This window comes from Thamnophis elegans, chromosome 6 (genome assembly GCF_009769535.1).
Source record: "Thamnophis elegans isolate rThaEle1 chromosome 6, rThaEle1.pri, whole genome shotgun sequence".
Classification (NCBI taxonomy): Eukaryota; Metazoa; Chordata; class Lepidosauria; order Squamata; family Colubridae; genus Thamnophis; species Thamnophis elegans.
Window position 1 is genome coordinate 62,563,504 of NC_045546.1, and position 24,624 is coordinate 62,588,127.

Consider the following 24,624-nt stretch of genomic DNA (forward strand, 5'->3'; position numbering starts at 1 on the left):
TATTGGGTATATCTTAACATAAATGCATTGGCAATCAATTATTTTCTTTAATGTCTGTATTCTGCAGAAAATGGTAAATTGTACATGTTTGGAAGCAACAACTGGGGACAACTAGGCCTTGGAACAAAGAATACTGTCAGCAAGCCAACTTGTGTGAAAGGTTTGTCTTTAACTTATGTGTCAGGTTTTAGAATAAATTTGATCTTTTTATTTTCCAACATGAAATACTTTTAGATATCATATTGCATTAAGACTTGAAGTCTCCCTATTCAGTAATGTTTTTAGGAATTCTTTATGGAGAAATAGGTTGTACTATATTCAGTAATTTTCAGGTAAATGCTTAGAGGAGTGCAGTTTTGCTAAATTATTTTGATGATTCAGACCTAACATCAGTAGAAATTCCAGCTTACTCATGATGTGCTATGAAATGCTGGGATAGATACCGTGTTTCCCCAAAAATAAGACAGGGTCTTTTTTTTTACCCCGAAATGAGCGTTTGGCCTTATTTTTGGGGAGATCCTATTATTTTTGAGGTGCAGGAGGCAGCGAGCATGGTCATCTCATGGCTGCTGCTGGGTTGCAATATTTTCGGGGAAGTCTTATTTTTGGGGAGGGCTTATTTTAGCACATGCGCTCAAAATCCCGATCGGGCTTATTATCTGGGGAGGTCTTATTTTCGGGAAAACAGGGTAATGATTGGAAAATTAATCTATAAATTAGGATAGCAGATTTCACATCATTTTATAATTATTAAAACAATAATAATAACCTTTTGTGTCAATCCATAGTTCTAAAACCTGAAAAAGTAAAACTAGCTGCTTGTGGGAGAAATCATACTTTGATCTATACAGGTATGTATTTATTTGTTTATATTCCAAAGAAGTTTTCCTGTAGCAGCTTTCTGCTTTGGTAGACAGTAACATAAAATATAATGCAATTTCAAAGTACATTGTCATGAGATTATAGAGCCATTTTATATTGAATCTAATGGTCCATCTGGTAGCAACTTCTTGATATAGTATATATTGGACTTAGGCAGAGGCATTCTTTGGTAACAGCATCAAAAGCCTGGAATTTCTTTTTTTTTCATACTTTTCAATTTTATGGAAAACAAAAATTCTTTAATTGTCTTTGGTGGGTTTTAATAACAAATAGAAGGGAGAATTTGTTAAAACCACAAAGAGAGTTTTAATTTAAGCCAAAAAATAAGGTGGTAAAAAATAGCAGAAAAAAAGTCAACCCATTCACTTCAAGCGGAGAAACAGAAAACATTGCAATCACTTCAATCCACAAAGTATCGTTACAAGAAAGGACAAAAACTTTCCAAGGCAGTCCAATAAGAATTAAATTCTCCTCTTTAGTCTTTTACTTAAAGGACTAATTTTTCTTTAAAAAAAAAGTTTCTTTGGGCAATCTTTCTCAGAGTAAAAAAAAAAGTCCTATAAATTTTATTAATAAATTTGTGTTTAGTTCTTGTTATAAAGGTATAATTACTTTGGATCTGAAGAGAGGACATGTGTTATAAATACTAAATAATTTTTTCGTTAATTACAATACTAACAAAGATATGTTAATGGATATTTTTGGTGATTAATAAGTAGGAATGTTAGCATTTTGTAGATTGTTTTAGATTTTTATTAAATGTTCGTTTGTTAACATATAATTAACTATAATAATAATGAAATGATAACCTTAATTAGTAAAAATAACTTGGATATAAATTGTAATTTGGGACTTAGGGAAAAGACCTATAAATTTTATTAATAAAATTTTGTTTAGAGCTTGCTATAAAGGTATAATTTCTTTTGGGCCTGAAGACAGGAGAGGTAATATAAATAGTAAAAAGTTTTTAGTTAACTACAATAATAACAAGGAAATGTTAATGGATAATGTTTAATGATCTATATATATATGTGTGTGTGTGTGTGTGTGTGTGTATGTGTGTGTTATACTAGTAAAAGCAAATTGGATATAAGCTTTAAACTGAATTGGGGGTGGAAAGGGGGGGAATGCTTAAATATCTTACTAACTGAATTTGTTTCAGAATATGTCATAAAGGTATAATGTTATTGGAGGTTTATTGAAACTGCGAATGAATGTCAGTAGGTGGTTGTGTCTTTAAATACAAATGATTTTAGATAAAAACATGTTTAAATAATTGTAAATAAATGAGAATTGTGGTACAGTGATAGTAAAATACATACATTTTCTTTTTTGATTTAAAATGTACAATTCAGTTTGAATGAAGTATATGTAAGGATTGTGGAAGAAACGCACGAAATGTATTTTTAACTAATCAACACGCTTTCTACAAGATGTAACAAAAGATGATTCTTTTTTTGTGTTTTTGTTTAAAACAAAACTTTTTCAAAAAAAAAAAAAGCCTGGAATTTCCATCCAAGAGAAGGTTGTTTTGCATCTATTCTAATGCCCTTGTTAAGATGATAAAAGTCTTCATGTGAAATCAGAACTTTAGTTACCCTAAGAAAAAACAGATTATGATCTTAATTAGATAAACTAAGGCCTTTCTCAGCCTTACATCAATGGGAAATTGGGCCTGAATGTGGTCTTTAAACAAGCAATAGCTGCTATAGCTGTGCAATGAGCCTTATTCGGAAGAGAAACAGTGATTTGGACTGTGTGTGGGCATAAAGTTGCTTCTTGAATTGCCAACAAATGCATGCCTGTGCACATTCCAAATCACCTTTTCTCCCAATAATCCAATTTATTGCACATCCCTAATTTCTATAATTAAATAATGGGCCATGAAGGTCACTAAATCATTTTCCAAGTACATTTTGGCCAGCATTTTTTTTTTAGGATTTGACAATGAATGAATTTTTAATAGGATTTTGTTTGCAGTAACCAACATGTGAATCAAAATATAAATAATTTGTTGGAGATTTAGGAATTCTTTTTTTTAAGTTGTATGTCCAAATTATAGGTTTTCATCTTTCTGAAAAATGGAAATCATTTTTAACAGAGGCATTCCTATCAATGCCTTTAATAAAGACAAATTAGAGAAATCTGAAAGTTTTAAGCAGTTTGTAAAATCAATAATTCTGAATATTATAGAATTATTATATATGCCGTACCTTTTGGACTATAAGACATACTTTTTTGTCTCCCAAAATGGGGTGAAAATGTCTGTGTGTCTTGTAGACCGAATATTGCTGAAGCCCCGCCCACCTGTTGGCCATTTTTTGGCCTCTGCATGCCCTGTTTAGGGGCCTTTTTTCAGCCCATTTTTGGGGCTTTTTTCAGCTTGTTTTCAAGGCTTTTTTGGCTCATTTTTGAGGCTTTTTTGGCCCTTTTTTCCAAAAAAATAAAAACGGCCCCCAAAAGCCTAAAAAATGGGCCAAAATGAGATTGAAATATTCAAGTTGCACATGAGAAAGATATTTTCTGGTCAATTAATTTCATGGCCATCATTAACTTTCGTGAGTATTTGAGCACATTTATGGATATTTAAGTTTAGTTTGAATTTTAATGCTAATTAACTCTAATTGATAATTAATTGATAATTACATCTCTGACATATTTCCATATATTCCATATATTGTAGTAACTTAAATGAAGTATTTGTACCTTCAATTTATACCCTAAGTGCTGATACATAGGTGGAAATAAAAATCAACATGTCATTTTATAGAATTGCAACTTATATTTATGATACAAAAATATGAATAAAATGTCTAGGAGGATAGGAAATGCATATTTTAAAATAGTCATCTTAAATTACAAAGGGAAGGAGAGTGAAGAAGGGCATATACTTTCTAAGAACATTTCTTGCAAACCACATTCTGTAGGATATATAAATACTGTATCAGCACTGATCTTACTGCTGACTTGTTAAGAGGGCAAGAGATACTTGAACTGAAGCCAAATTTGTCATTGTTAACTATTTTTAAAATTCTTTTCAAATGTAGTAGACAAGACAATTTATATTTGTGTTGGAATTAATTTTATCTTTTTGTTGCTGTTCATTTTGTAGTAAAAACTTATTGGTGCAATAAAATTACATCCATTCAGTAAAGATGGTGTATACAATGATTGGTATAAGTATCCTATAATGAGGAGCATAGGGGTGCAATGGCTAAGTGTCTAAGAAGCTGAGCTTGTCGATCAGAAAGATTGGCAGTTCAGCAGTTCGAATCCCTAGCACTGCATAACGGACTGAGCTCCTGTTACTTGCCCCAGCTTCTGCAAACCTAGCAGTTCAAAAGCATGTAAAAATGCAAGTAGAAAAAATAGGAACCACCTTTGGTGGGAAGGTAACAGCGTTCCGTGCGCCTTCGGCATTTAGTCATGTTGGCCACATGACCATGGAGGCATCTTCAGACAACGCTGGCTCTTCAACTTTGAAATGGAGATGAGCACTGATCCCTAGTGTTGGGAACGACTAGCACATATGTGTGAGGGGAATCTTTACCTTAATGAGGAACATGTAATATTATGAATGTAGGATATAAAATTGCAAGGGAATAAAATTAAAATGAGATTGAAATTTTAAACATTACTCTTCATGAGTTATGTAACTATTTTTTTTAAAAAAAACCTTTCATTGTCATTCAAAGAAAATAGTGTCTTTCAGAGTATAGACTTTTTATAACCCTTAAAATGAAATAAGCCAATAGGTGAAACCTAGACCATACTTTACCACATCCAACAGGGAAAAAAGATAAAAAGCAGTATCTGGTATGAATAATACATGAGGACAGGAAAGGAATTCTTCCATTTCTCTATCGCTTCTCTGACTTTTGGCTAAGATCAAATGTATATCATTTCTCTAGGTTTCCGTTTATTAGTTGTTAGTATAGTGAACTGAGCCAGAGGGTTAGGGTTTTCAGGCTAATTTAGTTAACCCTAACTGCTACATACCTCATTTCTGATTTTAGAATAGAATAGAATTCTTTTTTGGCCAAGTGTGATTGGAAACACAAGGAAGTTGTCTTTGGTGCATATGCTCTCAGTATACATAAAAAGACAGATACATTTGTCAAGAATCATAAGGTACAGCACTTAATTATAGTCATAGGGTACAAATAAGCAATTAGGAAACAATCGATATAAACTGTAAGGATACAAGCAACAGAGTTACAGTACTGCAGTCATAAGTGGGATAGGAACGATGAGAAAACTAATAGTAATAGTAATAGTAATAGTAATGCAGCCTTAGTGAACGGTTTGACAGTGGTGAGGGAATTATTTGTTTAGCAGAGTAATGGTGTTCAGGGGAAAACTGTTCTTGGGTCTAGTTGTCTTAGTGTGCAGTGCTCTGTAGCATTGTTTTGAGGGTAGGAGTTGAAACAATTTATGTCCAGGATGTGAGGGGGTCTGTAAGTATTTTCACGACCCTCTTTTTGACTTGTGCAGTGTACAGGTCCTCAATGGAAGGCAGGTTGTTAGCAATTGTTTTTTCTGCAGTTCTGATTATCCTCTGAAGTCTGTGTCTGTCTTGTTGGGTTGCAGAACCATACAGTTATAGAGGTGCAGATGTTGGACTCATTAATTCCTCTGTAGACGTTTTAGATAACATATATTCATATTTACAAGTAGAATGTATATACATGGAACAACTATTGATTGAATTGTTATGTTTTAAACTTTTTAAAATTCCAAACGTATTCCCTTTCCCTATCTTCCAATTGGGAATGAAGGAAATGTAATGAATGAGATCAGTCCTGTTTTAAAAATCTAGATTCCAGACATGAGGAAAGTCTTGTAAGGGATGCATGATCCAGAGGAGTAACAGGCTCTCCTGTTTGGAATTAGTTACAATGGTTAGACAGCCACTTTATAGTTCTTAGCCTTAATACAGCCTTTCTCTGGAATATTTTAATTTGTGTTTCTGCACTGAGCTAAGTGCTGGGCCTGTGGCTTAAATGGTCCCTTCTGTTTTTGTGATTCTAGTTTGCATAGTCAAATTCCACTATGTAGTCAGTAATTCTTTAAAAAAGGTTAACCTGTAAACAGTGACTTCTGTAGGTAACCATTAAACAGTTGTGATTAGTCTTAAAAACAACACTAATTCTGTGTAATATGTTCTTTATTTGAATTGCTTTTTTCCTGGTACTTCAAGTGAAGTGTGCTTATTTTGGTTGTGCTTTTTTCTACACAGAAAAAGGGAACCTGTATGCCACTGGTTGTAACAGTGAAGGACAACTGGGATTAGAAGGCACAGAAGAAAGAAGTGCATTTCATCTAGTTAATTATTTTACCAGTCAGCACAAGATCGAACAGTTAGCAGCTGGATCCTACACATCAGCAGCATTAACTGGTGAGCCCAGTAGTGACTTATATCAAAGTTATGTGAAGAGGAAGTTAGTTGAAAGTTTAAGTATTTTTCCATTAGGTCTTTATGGAAACCAAAAATATTTAGTCTATCAAAGGACATTTTTTTCCACAAAATAGGATGCAAAATGCAGACAGTAAGTGCAAAAAATAGCATTTTATAAGCTTCCTTAAGCTTATAAAGTCCTTAAAAAGGCTATTATTAGATGGCATTTATATGCCTATAACCTGAATTTGATCACTAAAACTTAAACAATGACTAAATAAACAAGTTCTTAAAAATGGTAATTTGGATATAAGCAAACAATTTATTTTCCTCCCAGCTTGGACAGAAGTAAGGTCATTGCAGGTTATCAAGGGCATATTGTTGTGGAGTCTAAAGCATCCTTACAGTTTTGTAAGTAATGTCCATAAATTCTGAGAAACATAGAAAAATGACAGCAGAAAAAAAAACCTAATGGCCTATTGTGCCTGCAGTTTGAGTTTTTTTCCTTGTTTTTAATTTGTTTTTAATTTTTGTTGGATGATGGAAGCATGTTTGAACTCAGTTACTGGTGATTGACCCACTGGTGGGTCAATCTGGTGGAAATTGATTCTGAATTTCCATTACTCTTTCTATGAAGTAATACTTTCAAATATTACTTTTGAACTTCCTATCAGTTTGAAGTTATGCCGCCATGTTCTTGATTTTAGCTTAATATTGAAAATACTGCCCTCTAGAATTTATTCAATCCCTTAACACATTTAAAGGCTTCAATCATGCACCCCCTCTTTCCTTCTGTCCTCCAGGCCAGCGGTTTCCAACCTTTCCAGCTCTGCAGACAGGTGATGGAGGGAGAGGGGCGGGAAGAAAGAAGATGGTTTTGTGTGAGCAGTGGGTGAGTGCACTCACATGTGCAGCTTCATTTGCAGCTTTGGCAAGTGGAGCTGCAGTGGGCACTTGCCCTCTGCTTGCACAGTCTGTTTCCAAACAGGCCGCAGCCTGGTCCTGGGCTGTGACCTGGGGGTTGGGGACCCCTGCTCCAGGCTGTACATATTCAGTTCCTCCAGTCTCTCCTGATATGTTTTATCTCTCAAACCTTACAGCATTTTTAAGCCATGGGAACGAGGTGAGGGGCAAAGGTGCTCGTGTTACTTGGTGTTTTTGGGGTACCGCTAGGTTGGTCAGCAGCGCTGTGCCCAGCTGAAGACGGGGGGGTTGCTGGGCAGCTGCTCTCTTGTGAGCGGGCTCCTGAAGAGCCAGGCACAGCTCATGGTCGAATGGCTGTGTTGCGCTGTCGCAGCAGCAACACAGCAGCCATGAGGTGACCACATTCGCGAGCAGCTGCCCGGCAACCCCCCTTTCCAGCCGGGCACAGCACTGCTGACCGATCTAGCAGTACCCAGAAGGCACCAAGTAACAAGAGCGCCTGTTTGCCACCTGCTGCTTGTTTTTTTTTTCCAGCTTTCAAAGCACAGAGGACAGATGCTGCTCTGGGCTGCAGAGTGTACAACCATAGAGCGTACTCCCAGAGTGGCATCTATTCTCCATTGTGGCTTCCAAAGCATGGGGGTTTTTATCCATCCTCCGTGCTTTGAAAGCCGCAAAAAAAAAAACCCAAGCGGTGGGTGGCGCCAGCAGCGGAGATGCCTGGCTCTGCAGGTACTGTAGAGTTAGCAAAGGGCATTGTGAGCCTGCGAGTCGTGCGAGTGGGGAGCAGAAAAGCCCCTTGTGCAACCCCTCTCCAGCCATGCAGAGCCCCATTTCGAAGGTGCCGAGCATGGGAAGTGGAGGGCGGCGAACAGGTGCTCTTGTTGCTTGGTGCCTTCTGGGTACCACTAGATTGGTCAGCGGCGCTGTGCCCGGCTGGAAAGGGGGGTTGCCGGGCAGCTGCTCATGAGTGTGGTCATCTCATGGCTGCTGTGTTGCTGCTGCGACAGCGCAACACAGCCATTCGACCCTGAGGCTGTGCCTGGCTCTTTGGAAGCCCGCTCGCAAGGGAGTAGCTGCCCGGCAACCCCAAAACAATAAGCCCTCCCCTTTAATAAGCCCAAGGCCATATTTCGTGGGTCAAAAAAATATAAGACCCTGTTGTATTTTCGGGAAAACACGGTAAGTATACAGTCTGGGTACAATCTCTACATTCTCTGTTGAATACCAATAATAAATCTTATATACATAGTAGTTGTAACTGTTATTCTCAATACCTATTCATCTTTTCAGTTATCCTTATTAAGAATTTTACATTGTTTGATTAGGCCATCTATTCAATTTTATCTATAATCCTTTAATAATATGAAACATCTATAAATATCAAGTAGACATCACATTTATAGCCATTTCACCTCCAAATAATTCTAAGGTTTACTTAACTTAATTACTAGCTGATGACCCGGCATTGCCCGGATATTTATTTATCCGAATCCTGTATTAGACAAAAAAAACCCATTGTTCACTGTGGTGAGAAATAGAGAGCTAATTGCCCTGGTCAAGAGCCTAGGAAAAATTCTACAGGGAACAACCTTTGAGGTGATTATCTGCATTAGCAGGCACCTCCCCCAACAACTTGCCTTCTTTGTTTGAAGTTGAGGGCCTTTGGGTTTTTTTGCTTATTTCTTTGGTTTTTGTTTGTTTGTTTTTTAACAATCAGCCCCCCCTTATCAGAGGGAGTCCCCTTGTGGAGTACTGTGAAGCTGTTACCATGGCAACTCCATTGTGCTGTACAATAGAAGCCATTTTAAGGCTGTATCTTAACAGAACTTGAATCACTGTGAAAAGTACTGTGATTTGACGCTATAGATATAATTCATTCCTTTTCATTTCAGTGGCCCAGGCATTCCAGAATTGTGCTGGAACACACACACAGACAGACACACACCAAAGGGTGTGAGGGATGTCTTACCCCACAGTATCTTTTTCCAGATTGTAAGTTATCTGTGTACCAAGTTTAGTTAAAGTTGCTCGAGGCATTCCAGAATCATGCGGGAACACATACGGACGCATGCACGCACATCAAGGGGTGTTAGGGGTGACTTACCCCCCACAGTACTTTTTTCCAGATAGTAAGTCATCTGTGTGGCAAATTTGGTTGAAATTGCTCGAGGCATTCCAAAGTTATGCTGGAACGGACACAGACACACACAGACACACACACTGGTGCTAGGGGTGTCTTACCTGCACAGTATTTTTTTCCAGATTGTAAGTTATCTGTGTACCAAGTTTGGTTAAAATTGCTCGAGGCGTTCCAGAATTATGCGGGAACACATACGCATGCATGCACGCACACCAAGGGGTGTTAGGGTTGACTTACCCCCCACAGTATTTTTTTCCTGAGAGTAAGTCATCTGTGTAGCAAATTTGGTTGAAATTGCTCGAGGCATTCCAGAGTTATGCTGGAACAGACACAGACACACACACACACACACACACACTGAGTGGTGCTAGGGGTGTCTTACCTGCACAGTATTTTTTTCCAGAGAGTAAGTCATCTGTGTACCAAGTTTGGTTAAAATTGCTTGAGGTGTTCCAGAGTTATGCTTGAATATACATCCATCCAAATACACACACACACACACACACAGACACATTCTCGATGTTCATTAATCTATTACACATCTTTGTTCACATATCCAGATTTCTAACTTCTACTGTTATTTTCTACCCGTTAATAGAATAGTTCCCAAATCAAAAAAGTGATCTTCCCTCCATTTTTAATTTGTATCTTGATACTATTTCTTAATGGTATAGCTCCTGTATTAAACAGGATAAATGCTGCATATTTGGCTCATCTCTTGCCTGTTTCCGCCTCTCAACTCTTGTTGATTCTTTGGCACATCTCCCACACCTCCAATGAGATCTAGTATCTTCTTATCTTGTTTGTGTTTAATCTCAGTATTTCTTCTATCTCTATTGCTTCTTCACTCTTTTGAATCTTCAGTACACCTTACAGTGATATTTTCCTCCCTTCAGGGTGTTTTTTTGTGTCTCCTCTTCTAACGTTTCATCTCTTAAAGTGTAATTCACCATTTCTCCTTCAGCTTTGACTTTCTCTTCTTTTTTATCTTTTTGTATCATCTGTCATTTCCCCTCCCCTCCCCAGACCTTTCCTCTGTTCTATTTTATTTTCTGTTTCCTGAGTTTCCTGTTTGTTGTTTAATGTCTTATGGCCTTTGTTTTCTGGTCTCATACCTACATTATGTATCAATCCTTTTATCTCCCTATGGCTCCTTGTCATCATTTCCTGCATACCTTGGAGGGTCAATATTTCTTTTAATAAGACATTTATTTCCCCTGCAGTCCCATTTTACTTTATTTTAATAAATTTAAAATTTTACTCAGTAATCTCTCTAGATCCCAATGTCCCAGTTATATCAAACCAAGATAGCCAATATTAGAGCAGTTCAGACAATCACTCTATTAATTAGTCTCTTAACAGTCTCCACTTTGTTTCAGAACCCCAAGCTGTTTCACACTCACACACTGTCCAACATATTTATAATCCTCAAGGTTCTAACGAATGTCTTCACAGTCTGTCTCCAAAAACCAACATAATTAGTTGCAAGTGTTTACTGTATTCCAGCCAATTTACTTTCATCATAACAGCTTTCTCTTCATCTACTTTTTCCAGCTCTATATTGCCTTCCTCAGCCAGCAGATGTCGCTATTACTTTTTTCCTCCTCTTTTGCTGCAAATAAAATGTCTCTGAATACAAATATTTTCCGATACTTTCCCAAAGTTCTTCAAGTCAAGGTGGTAGTAAGAATATAATCCAGAATTTTGAAACAATTTAATTTTTAAAGGGTTAACCAATCCGGTCTGTCTTTTATTTTTAAAGTTACTTCTGACTATGATTTCTTTCTTTACCAAATCTGACAGTAGCTCCAGGTCTTTAGTTGCCACTATTTACCTCTGTTGAGTCCCATTTTCCAAAGGGGGTGCTTTAGGGATAATTCCACAACAAAAGTTAGAAGAATTCCTAGTACCCAGACTGAGCACACAGTTCCCAGATCTTTCCTTTCTTCACTTCTGTTTCAGCTGCCTTCATGGCTTTGATTCAGCCAAAATAGCCATCTTCTCCTCTGCCAGTTCAAGGGGTTTTCTTCAGGTCAGTTGAGGAGACTGCACTCTCCTTGCAACCACCAAAGCAACTCCTCTACCTTCATCACCCCTACAGGGTGACTTTTGGCCCTGTAGGTCCCCCGGACTCGAAGAAATCAGTGGGACTTCACGGAGCTGCCACTCATCTGCAACCCTTCGTCTCGAAGTCAGCTGCCTTCCTGCCACAAACCTTACACCATTTTTGTTGCCCGTCTCTGGACTCACTCAATCTTATTTTTAAGTGAATCTCCAGAACTGAACACAGTATTTTAAATGGGGTCTGACTGAAGTCCTTTATAGCGGGATTCAAACTTCCTTTTTCCTGTTGGGATTTTGTTTGCCTTCACAGCTGCCTAGACTCACTGTTTACTTATTTTGGAATTATTTGCAATGAGCACACCTAAATTTGTGTGACACTGTGTAACCCTAATACTGTACCCTGCTATAATATAGAAGATGTCACTGTATTAGGCATGTGAAGCAATAATGTTAGCATAATTTGTGTATGCTAACACATGTATCTCTGCTTTAAGTGTTGACCTGGCTTTTAAAATGCAAATAACAACAATAATAACAAATCATTTAAAGTGTTTTCCAAGCTGAATGAACTCTTTTTCCAGACACACATAAAGCAGTATGAGTATTCCCATACTGCTATGTAGTATGTAGTAGGATCTTCACAAGATTATAAGTAACTTAATGAAGTGACCATCCCAGTGTTTTAGTTATAAGAGAAATGCTTCTAAATATTGTATCCTTTTTTTGTAAAATTCATTTAAGTTTTGATTGATGTAAGAGAGAAATAATTTCAGAGATGGAAAACAATTTACAGTTATCTTTCAAATGTAACTTACTGACTATGAGTTAATACATAAACTGGGAACTTCTATTGTTTCTGAATCTTTTCTATCCCTCTGTATCACAAGTTTCTTCTATAGTCTCCATAGCCTCATTTCCTTAGACTTTGTTTCTTTAAATAATTTGGTTTTTTTTTTTTTACAATAATATTTTTTCTTATTTTTAAGAGGATGGACAACTTTTTATGTGGGGAGACAACTCTGAAGGCCAAATAGGCTTGGGTAATGAAGCAAATACATGTGTTCCTCATCAAGTGGATGTTGGGAAACCTGTTTTCTGGATCTCGTGTGGATATTATCATTCTGCCTTAATAACATGTAAGTGTAAAATTACTTATGTATGTTCAAAGTTCAATTCTGTGGCTTGAAATTCTGTATTTGCCGTGCTATATGGTGCTGATCAAGTGGTATATCAACCACTTTTAGAGCAGTCTTAAATGGGCTAAGAGGGAAGAGTAAAGGTAATAATTTTCTACCATTTACAAAGTCCTAATTGTGATAATCAAGACCAAAAAGCAGTCTTTTTTGCATCTCTGCTACCTAGATTTTTCCCCCCCAATATCTTCTGTAGTTTCACAGATAGTGGATTATTAATGCAAACTCTAGAAGATAATAGGAAATCTGATTTTGAGCTCATTCAAGAAATTTAAAAAAATCCTTGGATCTAAAAGACCGAAAGCTAATATTCTACATTGCCCCTCCTCCCCCACTGCTCCCCTGATATTCTGCTTCAGAATTTGGCAATAGCTATGGGAAGAATCGACATTCACAGAGTTTCCAGGTATTTCCATAGTGTCATGGCTTCTTGCTGTTGGCAAATTTCTGTCTGTTGATCTCCCTAATGAAGGAATTATTCTTTAGCAAAGCTAAAGCTACAGGCTTGCCTTGACTGCAATGATTGGAATGTGTTCGAAGATACCGCTGCAGATTTGATTGAACTCATATATACTGTAACATCATATGTCACTTTTTGTGTGCCGACCAGAAACTTGTGAATATACAGTAACAATAAACCTTGGTTCACCACTAAACCTAAGGAGCTGTGTTGTACCCAAAGAGGAAGCCTACAGAAAAGGTGATAGAATCGAGAAGCCAGAAGCACCATGACAGTTGGGAAATAGCAGAGTTCTGACAGGCTCCACGAAAACCCAACCAGACAATCCAGGGACCTTCGGGTCAGAACCGTTCTGGAGGAACAGGTGAAAAAGAAGAAACATCTCAATGACCAAAGAGGAACCAACAGTTCCTCGAAAGGTCCAAGATAAAGTTCTTCAAAATGACAGTGGAAGCGGCCGCACAAATGGCCGCTTCAAAGTCGGGGCAACCAGACCAAGCTATTTGAGCAGGAGCAGTGCTGGAACAAAGTGTTGGACCTGGGTGAAAGAGTGATCAACCCAAGGTAAAGAAATTTTACAATTGGATTAAAAAAGTGACTCGGAGAGGAAATTAACGGCTATCTGGCAGACGGGGGATTTAATAGAGGAAAAAAGAAAGGGCGGAGACTAAAACGGAAAGACCTAGAAGATTTTTTATTCCCAAATTTGGACTTGGAATCATGAAAAATAATCACTCCGGGGGGGGGGGATTCCTTTCTTTTTCTACCTTTTTCTATTTTTTATGGAATAAATACGGATTTTGACAGCTTTTGACAGATAACGGACTAGAACACATTGCACAGGGAGTGAGACATCTACTGGTGAGAAGAACATACTACAAGACTTAATAAAAAATAACAGAAGAAAGTACAGCTGTAACCTGACCTTGACTGTAGCAAGATAAAGACACTTTGGTGGGAAATAACAAGGAGGATTTGTTTTTGTAACAGTGCTGTGGATTGGATTTACTATTTTGGCAGAAGAGAAAAAGCAAAATAAAAGTGGAATTGGACTTTAGAAATTGGAAATAAGAAAGGAAAAAAGAACTTTAAGTTTAAGTAAATATGATATAACAGAAAAAGTTTAAACAATTCGTTAAATTAATTAAGCAGATACTATGGAATTTTGGATTTATAATGAACTATTTGCTATGTTTAAAAATGCATGTGAAACGCTAAATGGGAAAAAACAGTGGAAACTCAGAGGGAATATCTAGAACAATCTGCCATTGAAACGGGGAGGGAGGGCATGGTATTTGGGTGAGGGAAATATTCTGTACAGGAGGACTGTTAATTGGGAGTTGTTCTCACCATTCGTTTGCGCATGTGAAAGGAGGGGAGTTTCCCGCCAAGGCCAACTGTCCGGCATACCAACCTGATGATGATCTTTGAAGATGTCTCCCACCTGACAGCTGTGGATATACAATTGGACTATAGACTGGGGTTACCAAGGGGAGGGGAATGGGTCATGTATTGATATCTAATGCTTTTGCGCGCTTTTGCTCAGATCCAGCTTTGCTTAGCTTCTATTTACTTATAATCAGTAAAAGTACTCTTAATTCTGCAAAATGGAGTTGAGTGGTTTCTTTCTTGGTTATTAAGTGAAGCAGCCTTGACAAGAATATAAGGGAAGTGAAGTTTCTGAGAGATTAAGAGAAAATGGCTGAAAGGAAGAAAGAAGGAAAAGGAATTACTAGTATAATAGAATGAAATTTGGTAAATATAACCAATGGTATATAGTCAATAGGTTGTGAGGGAAATAGATTAATATTATTAATTGTGGATAATTAATTAAGTGAAATGTTTATTATATAAAATTAAATTAGAGGATATATGTTATTGATAGTAAAACAGAATAATAGATGGAAATGATAAGTTAAAATTTGATTAACTTGGAGAGGCAAATAATGATATTATTTATATATTAAGAAGAAATTAAAGTTAAACTGGAAAACATGGAAAGAAAATAAGATGACTGAAATGTGAAATGAAAATATGATATAAAATGAACTATTTATAGTAGAAGAAGAAAAAAGGGGAGGGGAAACCGGACAACACTTTGTTTATAAAAGAAGTTAAAATATATAACAAAAAATAAATAAAAACTTAGCTTCAATAAAAAAAGAAAAGTGATAGAATCCTGTACAATCAGGCCAGAAACGTATTAATAAGGAAGATCCGAGCAGCAAAAAGAAACTACTTTTAGAAAGCTAAGGAATCATTTTTCAACAATTGAACCAGCAAACATATGGAAAACTCTTTAAAATAGTACCAGTTACAGCAGACCTCCATCCCATGCTGAAGAAAATCAACAACTGACAGATGACCTGAATGTGTTTTACTGTAGGTTTGAGAGAAAATTACTTCCACCCATCTCCACAATCCCCATCTCAGACACACCAACATCAGCCAAGCCTCCTACAACCTACCCCATTCCATTGGGCCCACCACCTCTGATGATTACAGAAAATGAGGTGCAAGGTCTATTCCAGAGATAAAAGCCAGGAAAAGCACCAGGCCCAGACAAGATAACTCCTTCTTGCTTAAAAGGTTGTGCTGACTAACTGGCCTCCATCTTCACCCGCATCTTTAATACATCTCTAGAGATATGCTAAGTTCCTTCTTGCTTTAAATGCTCTACTATCATCCCAGCTGAAGAAACCTTTCATCAAGGAACTGAATGACTTCAGACCGATTGCTTTAACATATGTAGTTACGAAGCCCTTTGAAAGACTAGTCCTGGCCCACCTGAAAATCTGCTGTTACACCCCTTGCAATTTGCCTAGATTTGCCTAGACGAGCAAATAGATTGACAGATGATGCTGTTAATATGATTCTGCACTACATCCTACAATATCTTGAATATCCATGGGTCCTCTTTGTAGACTTCAGCTCAGCATTCAATACCTCATTCCAGACTAATGGAATCTTCTAATTAAACTAAATCAGATAGCTGTACCTGACCACACTTGTAAATGGATCATAAGCTTCCTAACAGACAGGAAGCAGCAGGTGAAGCTAGGCAAAAATTACATCACATACCTGTAAAATTAGCACAGGAGCCCCCCAGGGCTGTGTGCTCCCTCCACTTCTCTCTATATACCAATGACTGCATCTCAAAAGATTCCTCTGTTAAAGTACTGAAGTTTTCAGATGATACAACAGTGATTGGTCTCATTTAAGACAAATATGAATCTGCATACAGACAGGAGGTTGAACAACTAGCTTTCTGGTGCAACCAGAACAATGTTGAACTAAATACACTCAAAACTGTAGAAATGGTGGTAGATTTTATGAGAAACCCTCCTATACTACCACCTCTTATAATACTAGACAACACAGTATCAACAGTAGAGTCCTTCAAGCTTCTAGGTTCTATCATATCTCAAGGCTTACAATGGACTCCTAACATCAAAAACATCATCAAAAAAGCACAACAAAAAATGTTCTTTCTGTGCCAACTCAGAAAGCTCAAACTGCCCAAAGAGCTGCTGATTCAGTTCTATAGAGGAATTATTGAGTCTGTCATCTTATCTCCATTACATGACTTGTTTGACTCTGCAGCCAAACAAGACAGACACAGACTTTAACGGATAATTAGAACTGCAGAAAAAAACAATTGCTACCAACCTGCCTTCCATTGAGGACCTGTATACTGCACGAGTTAAAAAGAGGACTGTGAAAATATCTACAGACCCCTCACATCCTGGACATAAATTGTTTCAACTTCTACCCTCAAAACAATGGTATAGGGCTCTGCACACCAGAACAACTAGACACAAGGACAGTTTTTCCCCGAATGCCATCACTCTGCTAAACAATTAATTCCCACAACACTGTCAAATTATTTACTAAGACTGTATTACTATTCTTCTTCTCATCCTTTCTAGTACCTATCTCTTCCCACTTATGGCTATAACCATGTTGCTTGTATCTTTACAATTTATATTGTTTTATTGTTTCCTACTATGATTTGATTGCTTATTATTATCCTATGACTATCACTAAGTGTTGTATCTTATGATTCTTGATGACTATATTTTATTTTTTCTTTATGTAAACTGAGCATATGCACCAAAAACAATTTACTTGTGTGTCCAATCACACTTGGCCAATAAAGAATTCTGTTCTATTCTGTTCTATTCTAGCATTACATGGTTTATTTTTCAAAAAGTTGAAGTTAGCATAGCTGAAAAAGTTTCTTGGATGAGAAGTGAAACATCTTCAAAGAAAAACCAGAAAGTCCAGTTTGCCTTTGAAAAAAGCACCTTTGGGACAACCATGACCTGGATGACTGAGAATTTCCATGTACATAATACAAGTATAACAAAGAAAGTCTGCATAAAGTATTCCACAAATGAATGTCTTTTCTCTTTGTGTCATGAATCTTAATCTTTTGTTTCCTATAGGTGATGGAGAACTTTATACTTTTGGGGAGTCTGACAATGGGAAACTAGGTTTGTCACTTGAACAACTGAAAAACAATAGAATCCCACAGCTTGTTTCTGGAATTCCAAGTAGAGTTAATAAGGTTGTCTGTGGAGGAGGACATACAGTAGCACTAGCAGGTATATATGTTGCTTTCTAGTATATAATTACTGTTCATAGTCATCACTCTGAACAAATTATGATACAAGTAATCTTCAACTTACAAACACAATTGGGTCTGGAAGTTCCATTGCTAAGCAAGGTGGTTGTTAAGTGACTTGGGTCAATTGTACACCTTTTTTGCTGTGGTTGTTAAGTGAATCATTGCAATTGTTGAGTGAATCATATGGTTGTTAAGTGACTCCAGCTTCCCCTTTGCTTGTCAGCTGGGAAGGTTGCAAAGTTATTTATTTTTCACATTTTAAACCACCCATCTCCCTCACAGGGGGATTCTGACTGTGAATAATAAATGGTGATCATGTGAGTCCAGGATTGCTACTGTCATAAATATATACCAGTTGCAGAGCGCCCAACATTTGATCAGGTGACCACGAGGGATGTTATGACAGTTGTGGGTGCAAGAACAGGTTGTAAGTCACTTTTTCAGTGCGATTATAATTTTGAACAGTCATTAAACAAATAATTGTAATTTAGGGACTACCTGTACTTGAATATCTCTTAACAGATTTTAAGCTGAACATCAAAGAGAGACTTTTAAATGGGAAAGGCAAGACTTGATTCTCCAGAAAATTCCAACATATCTCATAAAAGTTCTATTGATTAGAACAGATGAGAATTAGAGCAACAACATGTGAAGATCTAAAATTATCTACCCCTGCTTTAGGTGCTATATACTCTCCTCATTTAACCATCACAATCAGTTCCTAGAAGTGAAATGGTGAAAGAAGGAGAAAGAGAGAGAAAGAGAGTGCCACTGCCACCTTTTTTACTGCCTCAGGCTGTATAGATTGCTTAAGCAATTTCTTCCTGAGTTTTCTGCACAGCTCAATGCTTCCCTAAAATGTGCTAACTCAAAAGTTACAATGATGAGTTTTGTGACCTTAATTATTATTATTAGTAGCACCCTCTGAACATATCTGCTGATGCCTTAAACTGTCCAGAGCTTAATCAGTTTCAGCCTGAAGACTTTTGCTGGTGTAATACAGGTAGTCCTCGACTTACAACAGTCCATTTAGTGACCATTCAAAGTTACAAAGTCTCTGAAAAAAGTGACTTATAACTGTTATTCCCACTTACAACTATTGCAGCATCTCCTTAGTCACATGATCAAAATTTAGATGCTTGGCAACTGGTTCAAATTTATGACAATTGCAATGTCCCGGGATCATGTGATTAGCTTCTGTGACCTTCTGACAAGCAAAGTCAATGGGAAAGCCAGATTCACTTAACAACTGTGTTACTAACTTAAGAACTGCAATGATTCACTTAAAAACTGTGGCAAGAAAGTTGTAAAATGGGGCAAATCTCCCTTAACAAATGTTTCACTTAGAAACAGAAATTTTGGGCTCAACTGTCGTAACTCGAGGACTACGTTTAGTTAAGGTGTTGGTCTAGAAACCAGGAGTCTGGTTGTTCTAGTCCTTCCTTAGGCATGAAAGCCAGTTGGGTGACCTTGGCCAGTCGTTCTCTATTAGCCCAACCTACCTCATAAGGTTGCTGTTGTAGAGAAAATGGTGGAGGAAGGAATATTATTTATTTAACTATTAATCAAATTCATATGGCTACCCATTTCACAAATGGTGACTTTGGGTAGCACACAGCAATCCTATAAAACAGTATGCATATAAAGCAATTATAACCTAAGCCCATTATATAATTAAAAACCATTAAAATCTAAAAAGCAAAGCTAAAACAAAAAGAAAATAATAAATGGAGGGGTGTCAATAATAGCATATTTCACAATTTTACTATGTCGGTTTCACACCAGAAAAGGCCCACTGCTTAGGACCAACCTTAAGTAGCATTATGTATGTTCTCCTCCTTGAGTTGTTTTTAAAAATAAGAGGCAGGATAAAAAGAATCTGGAAAATAAATTGGTTGTAAATGCATGCATTGGTCAGAAATTGTTTTTAACTTGCCATTATATTTGAAAATATTCACAAAGCAATAGCTGCTAAACAAGGAGTTGCTATACAAATAGACCTTGAATTATGATGATAATTGAGAACAGGATTGCTGTTGCTAAGTGATGGAGTCATAAAGTGCAACTCACATGACCAAATCACTTAGCATCCCAGGCCCAGGTGTCAGGGTGGGTTTCATTTTTTTTACTACCTGTTCTGTGGGCATGGCTGGGTGGAAAGCATGTTACTGAGTGGGTGTGGCCATCTTGCCATCACTCATGCACATGCCCACGGACTCACCTGCCCTCCCCCCACCTAGCCACACCCACAGAAACTTGAAAATTTCTGTTTTGCCAGCTGGGAGGCTGGCAAAGAAGTCACACTTTCCTCACTCATTTTCCCAGCTCTCGGAGTAAGAAGGCAGAGATACTGGCCCGGTGCTTGCATCCCTTACCACTCACCGCCGCTCACCCTCTCGCCACTTTCCCACCCAGCTGCCCAGCTAAGCAGGGCAAGCGAGGCCCAGGCTGCAGCTGGCAAGGAGAGGGCGGTAAGGGAAGCGAGCCCCATGTTGGCAATTCTGTCTCTTTCCTCTGAGAGCTGGCATGGGGGACAGCCAGCCTTCCCCGCCGCTGCACCCTCCCTTTCCATGTGGAGCCTCTGCTGGTGGGGTGCCTCCCATTTTGCCCCACATTCGCCCTCTCCCCGCTGGCACTGCTTCTACAGCACTGAACCGTCTGTGCCCCCCCCCACACACACACACCCTGCTTGCCAAGGGGAGCGTGGCCAGGTTGAAATCAGGGACGGGAAGGAGAAGGCCGAGCTTCTTCTGCTAGGGAGATGGGAAAGCTATCCAGGTCGCCTCAGCGAGCCCATGCTCTGGCCTGCCCGCTCACCCTGCATTTCCCCCTCCTCCCCTCAATGTAGCCATCCGCTCCGCTCTGCTCGCTCATCGATGGCCTGCCGCACTCCGGACTGCCCGCTCCCCCTGCAGGAGCGAGAAAGCGGTGTGGGACGTTTGGCTTGATGGCCTGTTTTGTCTCAGAAGGGGGAGAAAGGAGATGGAAGCGCTGAGCAGCAAGACGTTTCCCTTGGCTGCCTTCAGTTGCCTCTCCCTGGGGAGTTCTGCACGGACGTGCCTGGTGGCAGTGGCAGCAGAGCTTGCCTTATGTCTCCGCCATCCTAGAACTGTGTTGCACCAGGGAGTTCTGTGTGTGCTGACACCCCTCCCACCTGGTGGTGGTGACAGAAGAGCTTGCCTTAGCTCTCTACCATCCTGAAACTGCGCTGCACAGGACCAGCAATACAGTGGGATGTTCTTTCTTTTGGCAGCAGGACAAGGAAGAAAATGCTCCAGGAGGGCAGGCAGTAGGCAGATGTCCTGGCAGTACTGCACATGTGCACCACCTGCCCTCCTGGACCACTTTCTTCCTTCTGCCACCAAAAGAATATCCCACTGTCCATTGGTGCCACTGCAGTTGATCTGGCCGGGGGAATGGACCCCTGAAGACAGGGTGTGCTGTGTTGTTGATGCTGCTGCTGCTGCTGCCAGGCGCATCCATGCAGGAGAACTCCCCAGCACGGCGCAGTTCTGGGATGGCGGGATATTCTTTCTTTTGGCAGCAGGAGAAGGAAGAAAGTTCTCCTGGAGGGCAGGCACCGGTGAAATGCCCTGGGGTTGCTGCACATGTGCACTGCCTGACCTCCTGGAGCACTTACTTTCTTCTACTACTACTGAAAGAAAGAATATCCTGCTGTCCTGGAACTGTGCCATGCAGGACTCTCGTGCTCACTCCGCAGGGGTTTGGGCTCTGAAACAGCCCACTGGCTTCCCACCCAGCAACTTGTCTGCTCTTTTGGCAGATTGGCCATCCAGTCACCGGCACTACTCCGGGAACTCAGCCTGTGGAGTCTGGTGCTCCGGGGGAAGGAGACCGCTCCCTGCGTAGGAGGCTGCCCCTCCCACCTGCCAGTGGCTTTCACCTCTTGCTTCGCTTCTTCGCTGGCGCTAAGCGATGACCCAGCTGAGGAGCAGGCAGGTGGCTGAGTGGGAAGCCAGTGGCCTGCTTTGGAGCCCGAAGTCCCTCAGAGCCAGCATGAGAGGCATGCGGGCCTGAGTGGAAGGCAGCCTTTTCTGCAGCATCCTCCCCTCTTTGGATCACCCTGCAGTGGGGGGGGGAGCCCTGCCTTTGCAGAAATGGAGCAGGTGCATGTGTAGCAGCCCTGGGATGTTCGCTTGGCCTCCCGCAGCATCGCCACTGCCGCTCCTCTCAACCCCAGCATAGTGTCTGTGTTTCCACCAAGGGCCACCCACCACCCCTAGCCAGGCTGGGCTGGACGCTGACCTCAGAAGGCAAGCAGGCATGGGGACCACATGGAAGGCAAGGAAGCATGGCAAGGCCTCGGGGAAGGGTGTAGGCTGTTTGCTCCCTTCCCTGCAGTCCTGCCATGCTTCCCTGCCTTCCACGCAGCCTTCCGCTTGCCTGCCTTTGCAAGCTGGCCACGGGGACACCTGGAAGGCAGGGAAACATGGCAGGGCTGCAGGGAAGGGGGCGGGGCAGCTAGTTAAGCCACAACTCGCAGGCTTACCTGGCAGACAGATCAGGAGTACAGGCAGGCAAGCTGCAGTGCAGAGAATGGCTGGGGCGGGGTGGCCAAGTGGTGATTGGGGGCATGGCCAGGCTGCCATTACTACCAGTGCAGAAAGCTATGCCAGATTTTTACTACCTATTCGGCCGAACCCGACCGAACTGGTAGGAACCCACCTCTGCCAGGTATAGTTGTAACCTAAGACACTCGGGTCAATAAGTGGGAAGCAGGAATCCCAAGTAAGGAATTTTATTTCTGTAGCATTGATAAGGCAGATTTTAAATGCTGTTGCTGTTATATTCTGCGTACATGCTATTCCTAGAATCTTTTTGGCTACTGTGGGAAACAAATTTCTGTGTCTTATAATGTTTATCCACTTGCAATGGAGAAGAAAGCTGGAGTACATGACAATCTAGATCAGTTGTAGCTTTTTTCCTCTTGCATGAGACATACCTTGTCATGTTGATAATCCTGAAACATTTTGCAATGGAAGTAGGATGGGCTAGCTTTACAATTCATTTATACAATAATCAGTGTAGCTACTGATCTGAATATCTGTTTGCTGTTATTTGCTAACAAGCTTATCTTAACAAGCTCTGCTATAACAGCCTGATTTTTGAAAATGACAGTTGTGAGTAGATATTACTTTCATGTGCATTTTTCAGGGGGAGAAGTCTATACCTTTGGCTTAGGCCAATATGGACAACTTGGACTTGGCACATTTATCTTTGAAACTTCTGAACCAAAGATGGTAGATCATCTGGGAAAGCATAAAATCTGTAACATTGCAAGTGGAGAAAACCACACAGCTTTAATAACAGGTACGCATGATGTTAACTCTGGTGCTACATTTGCATTATATCTAAGTGCTTTATAATATTAATGGTCAATAGATCTTCATAGTCCTAAATAGATTTGAAAGCAGTTCTTTAATTGTTAAGCAATTTTTTAAAAAAATGTGACTAAGTTCACATATAGTTTGTTAACCAATGGGTTTGCATTGGGATGGTAGTCTGGGTTAATTAGTGTTACAACTGCTTTCTCATATGTTCAGATTTGCCCATGTTACATTTTTTGAAAGCCATAAATTGGCATTAAATGTGAATATGGAAAATTGTGTTTTCTCTCCAAATCAGAAATGGAGGCTGTACATATGACAATCATATTATGCTAAGACGTATTAAGTTTTATTGAAAATAAAAACAGAGGATGAATAAGGTAAAAGACCGTATGAAAAATGACCAAAAATCTTGGATATAATATACCAATGAACTAATAGGGAAGGGTCATTCCATGTCAAGTGGAAGTTTGGTGTGAACATGCACACACATCCCCAATGAACATTGGATAAGTGTTAAGTTTGCCGATGCAATACTTGTGGAGATATAGTCATTTGTTTGACCCCATACCGCAGCTTTTTACAGTATGATTCTGAGAGTCTTTGAGACTCTCTTTGAGACATAATATCTCAAGCAATATTATGTTGAAAGAAACAAAACTTGGCCATATTGTACAACTTGTTGTGCTCTATTAAACAAAATAATAAAAACATTCTCATGAGTGATCTCCATCTAGATAATTTGGAGCAAATTTGGCCAAAAATGACTGTGGCATGAAAAAAGGGTAAAGTTTGGCTTCTTATATCTCTGGAAGGGAAGGTATGAGAAACTTTGTGCATAATAACTTAGCAACACAAGGCTTCCGAATATAAATTTTCATTCTTCTACTGCTTTCCAGCAGTTCACAAATTGAATGTAAAGTTGATGGTTTTTGTAAAAACACCAAAAATAGGGTATTTTCAGCCCGCTTTTACGAAAGAAAAACCTTCTGGAAACTCTGTTAAATCATTCTTATTAGAAAGAGCATCTTTCAAACCCCCTAAAAAAGTAGAGTTGGTTTTTCATTGCTGACTTATAAAGCCCTAAAAATAGGGACAAAGCGGAGGACGTTGTATGGCAGTGTCACTTCCATTCTATTGTTTCATTTTGTTTGTTTTATATAGACATCATTGCTACTATTATATTATGTTGGTCCATGGTGACATTGTCACTACGAGTTCAGGCATTTGACCCAGCAACCCCCATTGCCATAGCCATGCAATACCAGCCTGTTTTAATGTGTTAGATTTCTTTGAACCTGTTCTATCTCAATATTTTGCAACTCTTTTCTTTTAGCTAATAATTCTAACAAAATCCTATTCTCTCTACTTTCTATATATTTGCTCTCTAGTTCCCTAATATCCTCCTCCAACCATTTTATATATTTCTTTTTTTCGATTATAAGATTATTTTATCCCTAAACCTCTTTCATTGCATCCCATATTACACCTATATTATACCTCCCTATTCATTTATAGTCCATATTTCTTTTAATTCCCTTTCCATTTTTTCCTAAAATCTCTATTTTTAAAAATCCTCAAA

General features: G+C 39.1%; 1 protein-coding gene across 4 annotated transcripts in view; it reads left to right on the plus strand.

Moving 5' to 3' along the window:
- The window catches only part of RPGR (retinitis pigmentosa GTPase regulator), a 125,572-nt gene that overhangs the window by 22,744 nt on the left and 78,204 nt on the right, over window positions 1–24,624 (plus strand). For 3 of the 4 annotated variants that reach the window (XM_032219492.1, XM_032219493.1, XM_032219495.1), the window contains exons 3-8: window positions 68–160; window positions 789–851; window positions 6,122–6,280; window positions 12,398–12,547; window positions 17,513–17,671; window positions 22,870–23,025. In XM_032219492.1, the coding sequence (XP_032075383.1) occupies window positions 68–160; window positions 789–851; window positions 6,122–6,280; window positions 12,398–12,547; window positions 17,513–17,671; window positions 22,870–23,025 (780 nt within the window). The remainder of the gene's footprint in view (window positions 1–67; window positions 161–788; window positions 852–6,121; window positions 6,281–12,397; window positions 12,548–17,512; window positions 17,672–22,869; window positions 23,026–24,624) is intronic. The other variant, XM_032219494.1, reaches the window with a different exon arrangement.